Below are 13843 nucleotides of genomic sequence, written 5' to 3' on the forward strand. Positions count from 1 at the left end.
AATGGGTACAGATTACTCTTCGTACAGCTGTCGATGGGGGAGATTAAACATGTCCACTACCGTGACAAGGGGTAACGCGGTAGTGGCGTCGCGGCTTATTGTCTTTTGTCGGTAGCGTGGCCACTACAATCATCTCTGGCCTCTAGGCAAGGAGGAAGTAATAACAGCGTCGTACTATTCTCTCTACTTGGAGGCGCCCGTCGTTTTCGGTCATGACTGATGAAAATCTGTTTTTTTTTTCTTTTTTCTTTTCTTTTTTTCAGCGTGAGTGAGTAATCGGTATGGCCGCCGTCGTCACGTCAATGCAGAGCTGCATGTTGATTGTTTTGATCACCGCTGAATAATATTATTCCATGGACCCATACCAACAACAGCTGCATTATCACGGCGGGGAGCGAGTAGTATTACCTGTTCATCACCCGGTCAGCCTATCCCTTGAGAGAGAGAGAAGGGGAAGAAAGGGAGAGGACTGCGGCGCAACACAGGAACAGCCCAAACGGGTGTGTGACTGTCGCTTCTGCCACAGACCCGTTTGTGGGTCGAGATTCAGGGAAGGATGGGGCGGAGACGGGACAAGTGGTTCTCCCTGTGCTTATCCCTCTCTTGTCTCGTCTCGGTATTAACGTCCATGCTCCCTCGGTAATGATGTCGAATGTGTTTCTTGTCTCGTCGGAAATATCAACGATTTTTTTTTTTCGTCACCCAGTCATGGTCGGTCTGCGGTAATTAGTCAGTAGTATGATGGTGATGGTGATGGTGGTGACGATTGTGATGGAGGAGAAATCCAACCCGTCATCTTCTCCCTCTCACGTGCAGCTTCTCTATTCTGTAGTATTACAGGCAGCAGCGGGGCTCCAGGTCTCCCAGCCACCGTTTACAGCGGCTCCCGGCGGTATTCGGTGGCCCTCAATGGCGGTTGTGGCGTGTCTGGGCCTCTGCGGCCGTCCAGGTACAGCGTGACCTCGCCTCGCCTCACACTCAGCCTGCCCTAGAAGGCTGGATGGATCTTTGCCTCACTGACCTGACCTGGCCTGACCTGTGGCCCTTCATATCTGGCCACTCTGCCGAGGAGAGTGAAGATGGCTGTCTGTCTATCCGCCATCTTTGCTTTGATGAAAACCGCTTTGATCATCTGCATCTCTCCCATATCCTGAATCTCCTCCATCTGGCCCGTTATCCCAGGCCCCTACTGCTCCATTTACCGGTAGTAGCTCTGATATTGCTCTCTGATACGCTGATATCATGTCTACTCACGACGACGCGCCCCGCAGTGAGTCGCCGACAGGCTCGCCCCGGTCGGCATCAATGTCTATGCAGGCTGCAGCGTCCATGATGGCCGGGCTTCAACGAGAATCATCTAGAGGTTTGTCCCTGTTCCTCTTTACATCTCCCGGATCCGCATCATCCTTTGAGGAGTCAATCCATGCCTTCTCTCAACTCGAGTATGACATCCTTTCTGACAGAAACATAGGCAGTCAACCCCGCTCTTCACCGCAGTCTGGTCGCCGTCGTTCCATCCTCTTGAACCTCCAGATGAATGACCCCTCTATCCCTAGTCCCGGCGAGATGGTTGCCAGCGAGCACTCCGCCCAGCCCTCGGTCTCTCCCAGTCCTCGGTTTCTGTCGGGATCACCTCCCATGACGGCTGATCCTCACCATCACCGCGCCCCTAGTCTGGGTGAGCTTCATCAGGAGCTCGAAGCAGAGCAGGAAGCTCACGTTGTACGATGAACGACCACCGCATCCTCATCTCTCATATATATGCTGACCTTTTCTTCTTCTCTCTCTTGCAGAATCGTCTCCTCCAAATGATTCGCCAGCAACAGCTTGACCTGCAGAGACTTCAGGCCAGCAACCCCCAGAACCAGAACCAGGGCCAGCCAGCAGATGGTGGTGCTGCCGTCACAGGCAGCAGCAGTGCCATCTCCATCCCTCATGGGTCCCGCACTCCTTCCGTCACCGGTGCCACCCCCGTGGGCTCTTACTCTCGCTCTCCGAGCTTCCCCCGTCACAACCGGCGCTCGACTGATCTGTCGCGTACCAACCTGTCTGGCTCCGCGGCCTCAGCAGCAGCAGCCGCAGCAGCAGCAGCAGCAGCCCGATCTAGGACCCCGAGCCGTGGCCCTTCGCCCAGGGTGCGGTCCACATCGGTCAGCGCTGAGAGTGGTGACTGGATTATCGGTAACGCTGCTAGCGGTGGTGGTGGTGGTGGCCGCGACGAGAGCGCTCTCTACCAAGCTGAGACGCAGATGCTTACCAGGGAGAATCAGATGCTCCGGCATCGCATTCGCGAGCTAGGTATGGGATTTCCGCCTCGTCTGTCTGTGAGCTTTTAGAGAGACAAAGGGCTGACAAGATGCGATGGTGCAGAGAAGCAACTGTCCGACATGTCGGCTAGCCCGTCGTCTACGTCGACACCCCAGGTCCATTCACATCTCACCCAGTCATCCAGCATTGGCGAGGAAGGCGACAAAGGCACGCGGTAGGAGGGAAGTTGAGGCCGACTTGTCCTCAGTGAAGATACGACGCATCGAAGATGAGGTTTTACAATGGGCTCTATTAGATATGGTGTTAGGCGCTTCAGGCTCTTGGACGTGCATAATATATTTTCAAGGAATGGGAAGATGAACACAAAGAGCCTACCCTATACCTACCTGGCGAATCTTGCGAGGTCGGTCAATCGTCACTCGTAGAATACCACACATGTACATGTAGTAGGGGTGCAAGTGTGTTCTAGGAAGCCTTTGTCAATTCAACTATCTAGCTGAGGCTCCTAAAGGTCTCTTATCTATTTGCTCTTACAGCCGTATAAACGATTCCTTCCTTGCAATGTAGGTTTGATATTGTCACCCCGAAAAAGGTATGTTCGTCTCTTTTTAGTATGTCTTGTGTGGTATGCCGATAGTTGTTAGTTGGTGTTTTCTTTCGTTGTCGTATGTTGTTGTGCTAGGCTCGACGGTTTTATGGTCGAATCCCCGCGTATCTAAGCTATAAAATGATTCACTAACGACTCACACGTCACAAGATTGCAACAACCCGATGTGCAATGGTCGTAGATGGGCTCGCCTTGCGGGGAGACATGATGCTTACGAGTTACGGGTACGCCCAATGCAAGTTCCTTGCGGTGCACATACCTGCATATCTATGCCCTACACCCGTCATGGATCCATGGTGGGTGTGGAACCATGTGATACCATCATCATCTGCTTCCTGCTTCCTGCTTCCTAAAGACGGCGATGGCGACGGAATAGCGGTTGGGCTATAGCAGTCACAATGTAATGACACTATACTGAATATCGCATCCGTTCATTCCACAAGCGGGCGCTTCAGCACTGCTTGTGTCCAAGGCTGGCGGCCAGCGTTGGCTGGAGTCATCAACATCCTGCGACTGCCATCCATTGATCAACAAGCAGAGCGGGACAGGACACACACCTCCCAATTGCATAGCGCAGATCGGATGCCAAGGGCTGCAACAGTTCAAGTCGAGCCAACACAGTCAATCGAATGTCGGTCGCACTCACCAGCGCACTCCCAGTATACGATACTTCTTCTTCTATACATATCCGTGCGTACGACGTATACGGTACGCTCTTCGTTCGACTTAGCACTGCATCCGATGCAGTAGGGGCATCGACTTTTTGCTCATGAGAAGAGGAAACCGAGTCCGGTGAAGGCGGCTCGTCTTTCACGACAACACCGGTCCCTGACGGTTCCGTTGTCTTCGTAATGGCCTCGCGCTTGGCCGTTTCCCGTCTACCGTCTACCACAGAGGGCCACCATTAGAGTGACAGCTTCCGTCCGAATTCCAAGGTGGCCGATAGTTCCAGGGTCTTCCAAAGCATCTTGACCAGCCTCTTGCGTTCGGGTATATATGCACGTCGCACACCGCACAGAAAAGGGACGGACGCTTAGCTCGTTAGAATCCTGTTTTTTCTTCTTCTTCATCTTTCTTTTGGATGTGGGGCGGCGTCTTCTGCACTGGTGCGGTATCTTGGTAACTGGTCGGCCGGCGATGAAAGTGCGACATGAAGAACCGTGGACATGTTCATAAGAGAAGATACATCATGAAGAGAAGTCAGAGTACATCTGTAACCTCGGAAGCGGAGTCGAGTCTTAGACTGAGTGGCGCACGTGATAAGAAATTGAAAACGGGCTCCCCGACTGCGACACACGAATTATGCCGAGTGAGAAGACGATTGTAATCTGCAGGAGCCAAGACGAAGTAGAGAGAAGGAGACAGTGGAAAGACAGACCAAGCCGAAACCATCCTTGATACCGTCTCTACATGGTAATTGACACACCATTTTCCGGGGTAATTATTCGAAACGAGAAAGGAAAGCTTTACCGGATGGCGTGACAGTGGAGACGATGGACAAGTCCGACAGTCGGCCAAAACGACAGAATAGAAAAAAAAATATTCTCAACAGCATCTCCCCCCTTCTCTCTCGCCTCTCTTATGTATTTGCATTCTTCTCAAATTCAAACTCAGTTGAAAGTGAAGGATAGAAAAGGGGGAAAGCAATAAAAGACTTGCGTGGTAGAGAGAAAGCACTCCGGAGACACAATGGCCATCCGACACGGTGCCAGAGCGGCCATTAGTCGAACACCTTCATCGCGATACTTTAGCACGACTCGAGCTACTCAAGCCGACTTTACCCACGCCGTATGTGGTTTCTCTTTTCCATCATGTTTTCCAAGTAAAAGAGAGAGAGAGGGAGAGAGAGAAATGAATCATCAATGGAAAAAAAAAAGGGAAAGACATAAGAAGGAGAAAACAAGGGGGGGGGGGGGGGGAAGAACATCTACTGACAGGAAACGCAGGTAATCGGCGGAGGCGTAGTAGGTCTAGCGATAGCGCGGCAGCTCTCCCAGCGCACGGGCACATCGACGGTTCTCCTGGAGCGGCACAGCGCGGTGGGCATGGAGACGAGCTCGCGCAACAGCGAGGTGATCCACGCGGGCATCTACTACGGCAAAGGCAGCCTGAAGACAGACCTGTGCGTGCGGGGCAAGGACCTGCTGTATTCTCTCTGCGAGGCGCGGGGGGTCGGCCACGCCCGCGTGGGCAAGTGGATCGTCGCGCAGACGGACGCGCAGGCCGCGGCGCTGGAGCGCATCGAGCGACACTGCCGCGAGGACATCGGCGTCCCCGTGCGCTGGGTCGCGGCGGACGAGGTGCGGCGCGAGGGGGAGGGGGTGAGGGCCGACGCGGCCGTGCTGGACAGCCCGACCACCGGCATCGTCGACTCCCACGGCCTGATGGTCTGCCTCACCGGCCTGTTCGAGGACGCTGGCGGCGTCGTGGCCCTCAACTCGCCAGTGCGGGCCGTGTCACCCCTCCCGTCGGCCGCCTCACGCGGCCGCCACGGCTGGTCCATCCGCGTGGGGGGCGACGGCGACGGCGACGGTGATGAGGCCTCGGCCACCCCCCGGGGACGGGACGGCGACGACGAGAATCAGGTCGTCATAACCGCCGACACGGTCATCAACGCTGCCGGTCTGGGAGCCGTAGACGTCCACAACATGATGGTCGTCGACCCAGCCGACCGCCGCCGCCCGCTCAGCTATGCAAAGGGCACGTACTTCTCCTACGCCGCCTCCCAACCCCGCATCTCCAGGCTGATATACCCCGTCCCCGAGCCCGGCGCCGGCGGCCTGGGAACCCACCTCACCCTCGACCTCGCCGGCCGTCTGCGCTTCGGTCCGGATGTCGAGTGGGTCGACAGCCCGCACGACCTGGCCCCCAGCGCTGACCGCTTCGACCTCGCCGTTGCCGAGATCAAAAAGTACCTGCCCCAGGTTGACGTCTCCAGCCTGGCCCCTGACTATGCCGGTATCAGGCCCAAGCTGGCCAACCACGCCGCCGTGGGTGCCGACGCCTCTACCTTTCAAGACTTCATCATCCGCAATGAGCCCGGCTACCATGGCTGGGTTAACCTGTTAGGCATAGAGAGTCCCGGGCTTACTAGCTCTCTGGCCATTGGCGAAAAGGTTGAGGAGCTCATGTACGGGAGCGTCACGGCCGCGTGAGAAACCACGCACACATATAATATAGCATACCCTGTTCATTACTACCTGGCACTCGTAGCCTCATCTTTTTCTTCTGTCTTCCTCCTTGCGTTCTGTTTCTTGATCCTGCTTCAAGGGGATTTTCGTTTCCATCTGTCGTTCTTGCTTTGATTCCAAACTTTTCACCACTCATGTTTTTCTTCTTCTTATCTCTCTCCAGAGTACGGAAGATGGCATGCTTTTCTTTCCGCTGCACATAAAGAGATGGAATTCTGTGGTGCGCAGACTGTGCTATGAGGAGAGGCAACAAAAAAGTGACCGTTGAAATTTTTTTTGATATAAAAATACTGCCAAGGGGATAAAACATGATAGAAGGCAAGAAGTAAGATGCCTTATTGGGAAATAGAAGAAAGAAAACGCCTACGCCATCCCTTCGTTCAAGTCGTCGCCATACAAATTCGTACATGACTTCAACGAGGTTGGATACTCGGTGAAAGCTTCCTGCTCTGAACGTCAATGTGCAGTTCATATATGCCATTTTGCGCACCGACAAATCTACCAGAGTCAGTATTGTTCCTCTGTCCCACCAAGCAACATATCCTTTATCTTTTCAAACGATAGATAGGGGGTGGAGAATACTTACAGAGTACGCCCGTCATCGCTCCACGCCAGCCCAGCGGTATTATCCGGCGAGGGAGGCACCTCAAAAACACCGTGGTCTGGGGCCAGCGTGCCACGAATGGCGCTCTCCTCCCACCGGCTGACCATCTGGTTGATTCGGGGCACGGGAAGGAACCCATCGTCACTGTCCTCTTCCTCGTCATTGACGTTGTTGTTGGCATTGCCATTGTTGTTGTTGTTGACAGTGGGGCTGCTGCGCTCTCTTGCTTGCAGCACCTCGAGGAGGCTGAAGTACGACGGATCCTGCCGTTCTTGCTGGTTGCGCATGGCGGCCACTGTCTCTCCAAGCCTCTCCATCCACTGCCGGTCCTGTCCTCGAAATAGCTGAAGCTGCCGCCTCTCGTTTGCCTCACGCAAGAGTTGCATGTTGGTGCGGACGCGATCATGTTGCCGATCACGCTGGTCCCGGTAGTTACCTAGGAGGTCATCGACGGCACGGTTGTTACGTTCTTGCCCCCCTCGATCGCCGACGCCGCCTTCCAGCGCCCCGGTATAACCAAATGGGTAAGCGCTGCTCCATCGCGAAGAAGGTACCGCAGCAGACGTCTCGTCCTCCCCACGTGTTGCTCGTTCCCTCCGTAAGCGATCGCCACGGATGGCTTCCAGGACCATCATTTCATTGGTTGTGAGTGGGTGGTTAAGTGAGTTGAACCGATCCGCCACTGTCGCCCACCTTCGCACCTCGCTCGTGTTAGCATTGGTGTTGCTGCTACCTAGCTCCGACGATGGCAGGTTCGTCTCCCTCCGTTCTGTTTCCCTCCGCTCAGTCTCGCGTCGGTCCAACAGCCTAGGATCTACCGTGTTACGGTCAAGCACATCAATGTGCTCAAAGTCAGCCTCTGCGTTGATGTCGACAATTTGGCGCACGACGAAATTCGTCCTCAGATCGGCAAGACCGATATGTCCCCGGTCTTCTGTCCATGCGAGTATATCAAAAGGACCGGGGCAAAATGCCATGTCGCGGATTGCGCCTGGTCCACTCTCGGGTCTTGACGACGTAAACGTCGTGATGAGCGCGGCATCCGCCTGTTCCGTCAGAAGGCTTGCGTTGAAGATGGATACGGTACCATGCTGAGTCCCAATAGCCAGGTAAGCACCCGACTGCGAGAAACAGGCTGCGAAGCTGCCTCTGCTGTCCGATCGGTCGTCCTTCCTCTGGCTCTTCAGGAGGATTCTCTGTCGCTCCTTCCAACAGCCGTCACGCCCAGGACGCGTGCTAGATCCCGCACCATTCTGCACGCGCTCATGAACGTACAGGTAAGGGTCATCGAGGATTGCAATCAGGAGGCGTCCGTCTGGTGAGATCACGGCCCGGTTGACGAAATCCGGGTAGCTAATAACATCCAGGGACTCGGCACCCTCGTCGTCTTGAGAAGCATCGAGGTTGACCAGTGTGACTGTACGGTCGTTGTTGGCCAAGACCGCTACCGGAAACGGGTAGGCTCGGTCGCAAGCTACCATCTTAGTGGGAGGCATCCACAGCGTGATGCAGTTGACACGCTCCTTTGCCAGCTTGACGTTTTTGGCAATCATACTCTTAATGGGTCTCCGCACCCTTGCCAACAGTGAGAATATGGACGTGTCGCCACCCGGCGTGCTGATGACGGGCGCTCCGGCGTCAAAGTCGAGGTCGGGGTCATCGTTGGCCCCATCATCGTCTAGGCGAATAGCCGCAAACTCTCCATGCTCGCTACCGCAGCACAGCCAGCCATCCGCGGCAGCTAGGCATCGCGGAGCAAATGTGAGGAGCTTGACTGTCTCGCATTCGCGCGTCTGCGTATTCAGCCGTTGCACGTGATTGCTATTGCTCCCCCCGGGAAAGTACACAATGTGACGCTTCTCGGCACTAATCAAGGATCGCAGCTGCCAGTGTCTATAGAAAAAACGCAGGTTCGGAGGTCAGTGGTGTTTGCGGTAGTATAGTGGAGGTTACTAAAAAAGGATTGAGAGGGGCACGTACTGAGAGCGCACGGGGACACGGTAGTGCTTGCGCCCCTTCTTGGAGATGATTGTATCTGTGGGATAGTATCTGTAGAAGAAGAAAAAATCAGCCTCGTGGACCTGAAACGCTGCGCGGAAAATGCCCAGGCGGCGAGGGGCAAAGGGAGAGGAGGGGAGTTGACGGACAGGCCCTCGTCCCTCACAGCCATAATGGCATCGAGGTTGCCTCGGCGTTCCCAGTCGCAATCACAGCGGAGCAACGTCGAGAGAGGGGTACTACGACACCTGCCCGTGATAAGGCAACGTCGTTGGATGATCGATGGGCTTTGTGTGTATATGTGCGTATGCCCTAGTAGTTGTCGGGGGCACACTCGAGAGGGTGACCGATATGTAGGGACGCGGGTAGAGAGGGTGGAGAGAAACGGCGCCGAGATGGGGATCGACAACGGTTGGTGGCGACAAAAAATGCGACAAGGTGCGATAATGGCGAGGGACTCCGGTATGGTGCCAAGCCAGAAGACGGAGAGCACTATGAGCCTTTTTGGTGGTGTTGTGGCTGGAGGGGCGACGGGTGATGATGACGATGAAGAGGAGAATGTTGACTCGATGATGCTGGCTGGTAGGCGACTTACTGTTTCGTAACTGCCGTTTACCAGTTGCACTACCAAAGGACCATATATGTACTCGTACGAGTAATACCACGCTCCGTACTCCGTAATGCGCTTTGCTATTCGCCTTGCTTCCATGCACCGTCGGCAGTCTTTTGACGCCTACTAGGAGGCAGTGCTACCCGGTGGATACCTCAGCTGATGTGATTGACAAAATAATGTGAGACATCTTTCTAGCATATTCAACGTAGACTGAGGCACGCAATGCTCTTTTTTTTTGTCATGATGCTTCGGGCTCTGTATCTCTTGCACATTTAGCCACTGTGGCGCTATATTCTACGTGAAAGGCGTACATGTGCATGCCCTAGTGATGCGGTATTCCGGGCATGTACCCGTGTTCGAAGGCACATGTTAAACTGGACTTGATAAACTACATCTGCATACGGGATTTAACGTGGTCTATGGATGGCGATAGACGAGTATTATGGTCTACCCGATATAAAAAAAACAAAAAACACATCTACCCGACTCTTTTGTACAACAGCAATGTCTCAACCGGACAAAGCTCTCACCACGGGCAGTACCAAGTCAAACCATGGCAGGGTAAAATAAAATAACTCGTTAACCATACCCTGATATACCCAAACTGTTTCATCAGACTTCTCGATGAGACGTTGTTTGCATCCCTCATTTCAGCCTTGTCCATCTCACGTAGTTGGAACCGGGCAGCTGTCTTGGTATGGTGTCCAAGCGGTGGGCCAGCATATGTGAGCGGGCGGTACGAGTGGCTGGTATTGATTGGCGATTCTGACTGAGGCATACCTCATAATTTATCTCGCTGGCTCATTCAATCCGTTGCTTTGTACTGGTTGCGGTAGGCCTCGATGCGCTTGATATCCTCCTCCGAGGCAAACGACTTCATGCCACTGATAATGTCATCCAGAGTGAGGATGGAGAAGATGGGGATGCCGTACTCCTTTCGGAGCTCGCCGATGGCGCTGGGGCCGGGCTTGGAGTCGTCGCCGTCGGCGGCGGGCAGCTTCTCCATGCGGTCTAAGGCGACGACGATACCGGCGACATGTCCGCCCTCCTTGCGGATCTTCTCGATAGCCTCTCTCTTGGCGGTGCCGGCCGTGATGACGTCGTCAACGATGAGGATCTTCTTTCCTTCAAGAGGCGCGCCGACAATGTTGCCACCCTCGCCGTGGTCCTTGGCCTCCTTGCGGTCGAACGAGTAGGACACTGAGTCCAGGTTGGCGGGAGCCAGCTCACCCAGCTTGATGGCGATGCTAGCAGCGAGCGGGATGCCCTTGTAGGCCGGGCCAAAGATGATGTCGAACTCTAGACCTTGCTGGCTCTGCGCCTCGGCGATGGTGTTGGCGAACGCGGTAGCGATAGCGCCCGCCAGACGCGACGTGTGGAACAACCCGGCGTTGAAGAAGTACGGCGAGATCCTCTTGGACTTGAGCTCGAAGCTGCCAAACTTGAGCACGCCCCCCGAGGTAGAAGCCTCGAGGAACTTTTGCTTGTACTCTGGCAGCTGGGTCGTCATGGCTGTGGTGGTTCTATAAAAGAGAAGTCTTTGCCTGGAACGATCGAGTTGGTCAAATCGGGGCGTCGAAAGATTTTTTGAGAGGGTTGGTTGTATTGGAACAATATGGTTCTTGTCGTGGTTAATTGCAGAACAACTCCCCCACCCCACTCAACCCCTCCAAAAAAAAGTCTATCACGATAATGAGAGCACCCGAAAAGGACAGCGTCAAAAAGTTTTGCGTTGCGGGGCACGTATGGCTGCCAGTGCGCCGCGACCAACGCCGAGGATTATAGTGTGTGCAGCCGCCATCAAGAACTCGTAGTAACAATACCGTACGGAGTAATACTCCGTACATGTGAGTGGGCGCCCGGGAATACACTCTTGACGCTTTGTATGCTCATTTTGATTATGTAATACTATTTGTTCCCGAGGCGTTTGCCTATATTACGAGTATTGATATAAACGCTGTGGGTTTGCCTTTTACTAAGCCATCGGGACCCCCTTGCTGCCCTGGGCTGCGTGGACCAATATTGTTCCGACTCCAGTCGACTCAGGGGGTGGAGTCGAATACCATTAGTGGAGCCGGAGCTCTGATTGCCTCTTTCCTTCGGTTTCCATGGCGAGCTAAATTTTCTCGGGTAAAAGACTTCGCTTCCCTTTCCATTAATCTGGAGTTCTTTTCCTTCCATCATCACCCTTCTCTCTATCTCTTTTCACCCATCATCTTCCTTCTCCTCCCCCTCCTGGCCAACTTCTCTTCTTCTCTCCTTGTTTTTACTAGTGTGCCCTAATACCTTTCACAATGTTGGCTTCGCGCTTCTCCAGAGCTGTAAGTTTCTCAATCTCCTGTCGGAAGCAAACCCAAACGTGACGCGCTGTTTGCTGACACGTATCTCTTTGCAGCTTCCCCGAGCAACCCCCTTGGCCGCCGCCAGGGCGGGCATCTTTGCCAAGGCACCTCTCGCTTCCAAGTTCGCTCGCTATGAGTCGACGCAAGCTGGTGAGGGCGACAAGGTCCAGGGCACTGTCATCGGTATCGACCTGGGTACCACCAACTCGGCCGTCGCCCTGATGGAGGGCAAGGTCCCCAAGATCATTGAGAACTCGGAAGGTGCCCGTACCACTCCCTCAGTCGTCGGTTTCGCCGAGGACGGTGAGCGCCTGGTTGGTGTCGCTGCCAAGCGCCAGGCTGTCGTCAACCCCGAGAACACTCTCTTCGCCACCAAGCGCCTGATCGGCCGCAAGTTCACCGACGCCGAAGTCCAGCGTGACCTCAAGGAGGTCCCCTACAAGATCGTCCAGCACACAAACGGTGACGCTTGGGTGTCCGCCCGTGGCCAGAACTACTCTCCCTCGCAAATCGGTGGCTTCGTCCTCAACAAGATGAAGGAAACTGCTGAGCAGTACCTGTCTAAGAAGGTCCAGAACGCTGTCGTAACCGTCCCTGCCTACTTCAACGACTCTCAGCGTCAGTCCACCAAGGATGCTGGTCAGATTGCCGGTCTCAACGTCCTCCGTGTCGTCAACGAGCCCACCGCCGCTGCCCTCGCCTACGGTCTTGAGAAGGAGGCCGACCGTGTCGTCGCTGTCTATGATCTTGGTGGTGGTACCTTCGATATCTCCATCCTCGAGATCCAGAACGGTGTTTTCGAGGTCAAGGCTACCAACGGTGACACCCACCTTGGTGGTGAGGACTTCGACATCCACCTCGTCCGCCACATGGTTGAGGACTTCAAGAAGACTTCTGGTATTGAGCTGGCTGGTGACCGCATGGCTATCCAGCGTATCCGCGAGGCTGCTGAGAAGGCCAAGATTGAGCTGTCCTCTTCTCTCCAGACTGACATCAACCTGCCCTTTATCACTGCCGACGCCTCTGGCCCCAAGCACATCAACATGAAGCTCACCCGTGCTCAGCTTGAGAAGATGGTCGACCCTCTTATCACTCGCACCATTGAGCCTGTCCGCAAGGCCTTGAAGGATGCTGGCCTCCAGGCCAAGGATATTCAGGAGGTTATCCTTGTCGGTGGTATGACCCGTATGCCCAAGGTCGCCGAGTCCGTCAAGAGCATCTTCGGCCGTGACCCCGCCAAGTCTGTCAACCCCGATGAGGCTGTAGCCATTGGTGCCGCCATTCAAGGTGCCGTCCTCTCTGGCGAGGTCAAGGACCTCCTCCTACTCGATGTCACTCCCCTCTCCCTCGGTATCGAGACCCTTGGTGGTGTCTTCACCCGCCTGATCAACCGCAACACCACTATCCCCACCAAGAAGTCCCAGGTCTTCTCAACCGCTGCCGACTTCCAAACGGCTGTCGAGATCAAGGTCTACCAGGGTGAGCGTGAGCTTGTCAAGGACAACAAGATGCTCGGCAACTTCCAGCTTGTCGGTATCCCCCCTGCCCACCGTGGTGTCCCCCAGGTCGAGGTTACCTTCGACATTGACGCCGACTCCATTGTCCACGTCCACGCCAAGGACAAGTCTACCAACAAGGACCAGTCTATCACCATTGCCTCTGGCTCTGGTCTCTCGGACAATGAGATCCAGCAGATGGTTGAGGACTCTGAGAAGTATGCTGAGGCCGACAAGGAGCGCAAGGCTTCTATCGAGGCTGCCAACCGTGCTGACTCTGTCCTCAACGACACTGAGCGTGCCCTGAACGAGTATGCGGACAAGCTCGACAAGACTGAGGCCGACGGCATCAAGGAGAAGCTCACCAACCTCCGTGAGTTCGTCGCCAAGAGCCTGGCTGGCGAGGGCAGTGCCACTGCCGCTGAGATCAAGGAGAAGACCGACGAGCTCCAGATGGCCAGCCTGAACCTCTTCGACAAGATGCACAAGGCCCGCAACGAGGGCGAGCAGCAGTCGAGCCAGCAGTCCACTGAGGGCGAGAAGAAGGATGACTCGAAGCCTTAAATGCGCCATCTCGAGAAATCGTCTAGCGTCTTGAGAGACTCTCAAACAACTGTTTTGAGATGAGGGACCAGCATCTTTCTGAGATGACCCTTTCTCTCGTTGTATTTTATCTTTGTACCCATAAACTTCCACCGCAGCCCTTTGTTTTAACACCACCCCT

The 13843-nt window shown here is 54.8% G+C and overlaps 5 protein-coding genes across 5 annotated transcripts; 3 read left to right on the forward strand and 2 right to left on the reverse strand.

The window, feature by feature from the left end:
- Positions 1-1242: 1242 nt before the first annotated feature.
- GMORB2_0485 (uncharacterized protein) lies at positions 1243-2486 on the forward strand (the record flags this gene model as incomplete). Its single annotated transcript, XM_035462470.1, has 4 exons — positions 1243-1363; positions 1472-1722; positions 1794-2298; positions 2371-2486. The coding sequence occupies 4 exons, from the start codon at positions 1243-1245 to the stop codon at positions 2484-2486; spliced, it is 993 nt and encodes a 330-aa protein (XP_035325400.1).
- A 2078-nt stretch (positions 2487-4564) lies between these two features.
- Positions 4565-6030, forward strand: GMORB2_0486 (L-2-hydroxyglutarate oxidase LhgO; the record flags this gene model as incomplete). Its single annotated transcript, XM_035462471.1, has 2 exons — positions 4565-4663; positions 4822-6030. The coding sequence occupies 2 exons, from the start codon at positions 4565-4567 to the stop codon at positions 6028-6030; spliced, it is 1308 nt and encodes a 435-aa protein (XP_035325401.1).
- A 449-nt stretch (positions 6031-6479) lies between these two features.
- GMORB2_0487 (uncharacterized protein) lies at positions 6480-8840 on the reverse strand (the record flags this gene model as incomplete). The annotated part of the gene is made up of 4 exons (XM_035462472.1): positions 6480-6564; positions 6653-8563; positions 8651-8719; positions 8818-8840. The coding sequence occupies 4 exons, from the start codon at positions 8838-8840 to the stop codon at positions 6480-6482; spliced, it is 2088 nt and encodes a 695-aa protein (XP_035325402.1).
- Positions 8841-10086: 1246 nt separating this feature from the next.
- Positions 10087-10791, reverse strand: GMORB2_0488 (orotate phosphoribosyltransferase; the record flags this gene model as incomplete). Its single annotated transcript, XM_035462473.1, has 1 exon — positions 10087-10791. One exon carries the CDS (start codon positions 10789-10791, stop codon positions 10087-10089), a length of 705 nt encoding a protein of 234 aa, XP_035325403.1.
- A 784-nt stretch (positions 10792-11575) lies between these two features.
- GMORB2_0489 (molecular chaperone DnaK) lies at positions 11576-13683 on the forward strand (the record flags this gene model as incomplete). The annotated part of the gene is made up of 2 exons (XM_035462474.1): positions 11576-11602; positions 11677-13683. 2 exons carry the CDS (start codon positions 11576-11578, stop codon positions 13681-13683), a joined length of 2034 nt encoding a protein of 677 aa, XP_035325404.1.
- Positions 13684-13843: the final 160 nt, after the last annotated feature.

This window comes from Geosmithia morbida, assembly GCF_012550715.1.
Source record: "Geosmithia morbida isolate 1262 chromosome Unknown scaffold_0, whole genome shotgun sequence".
Taxonomy (NCBI): Eukaryota; Fungi; Ascomycota; class Sordariomycetes; order Hypocreales; family Bionectriaceae; genus Geosmithia; species Geosmithia morbida.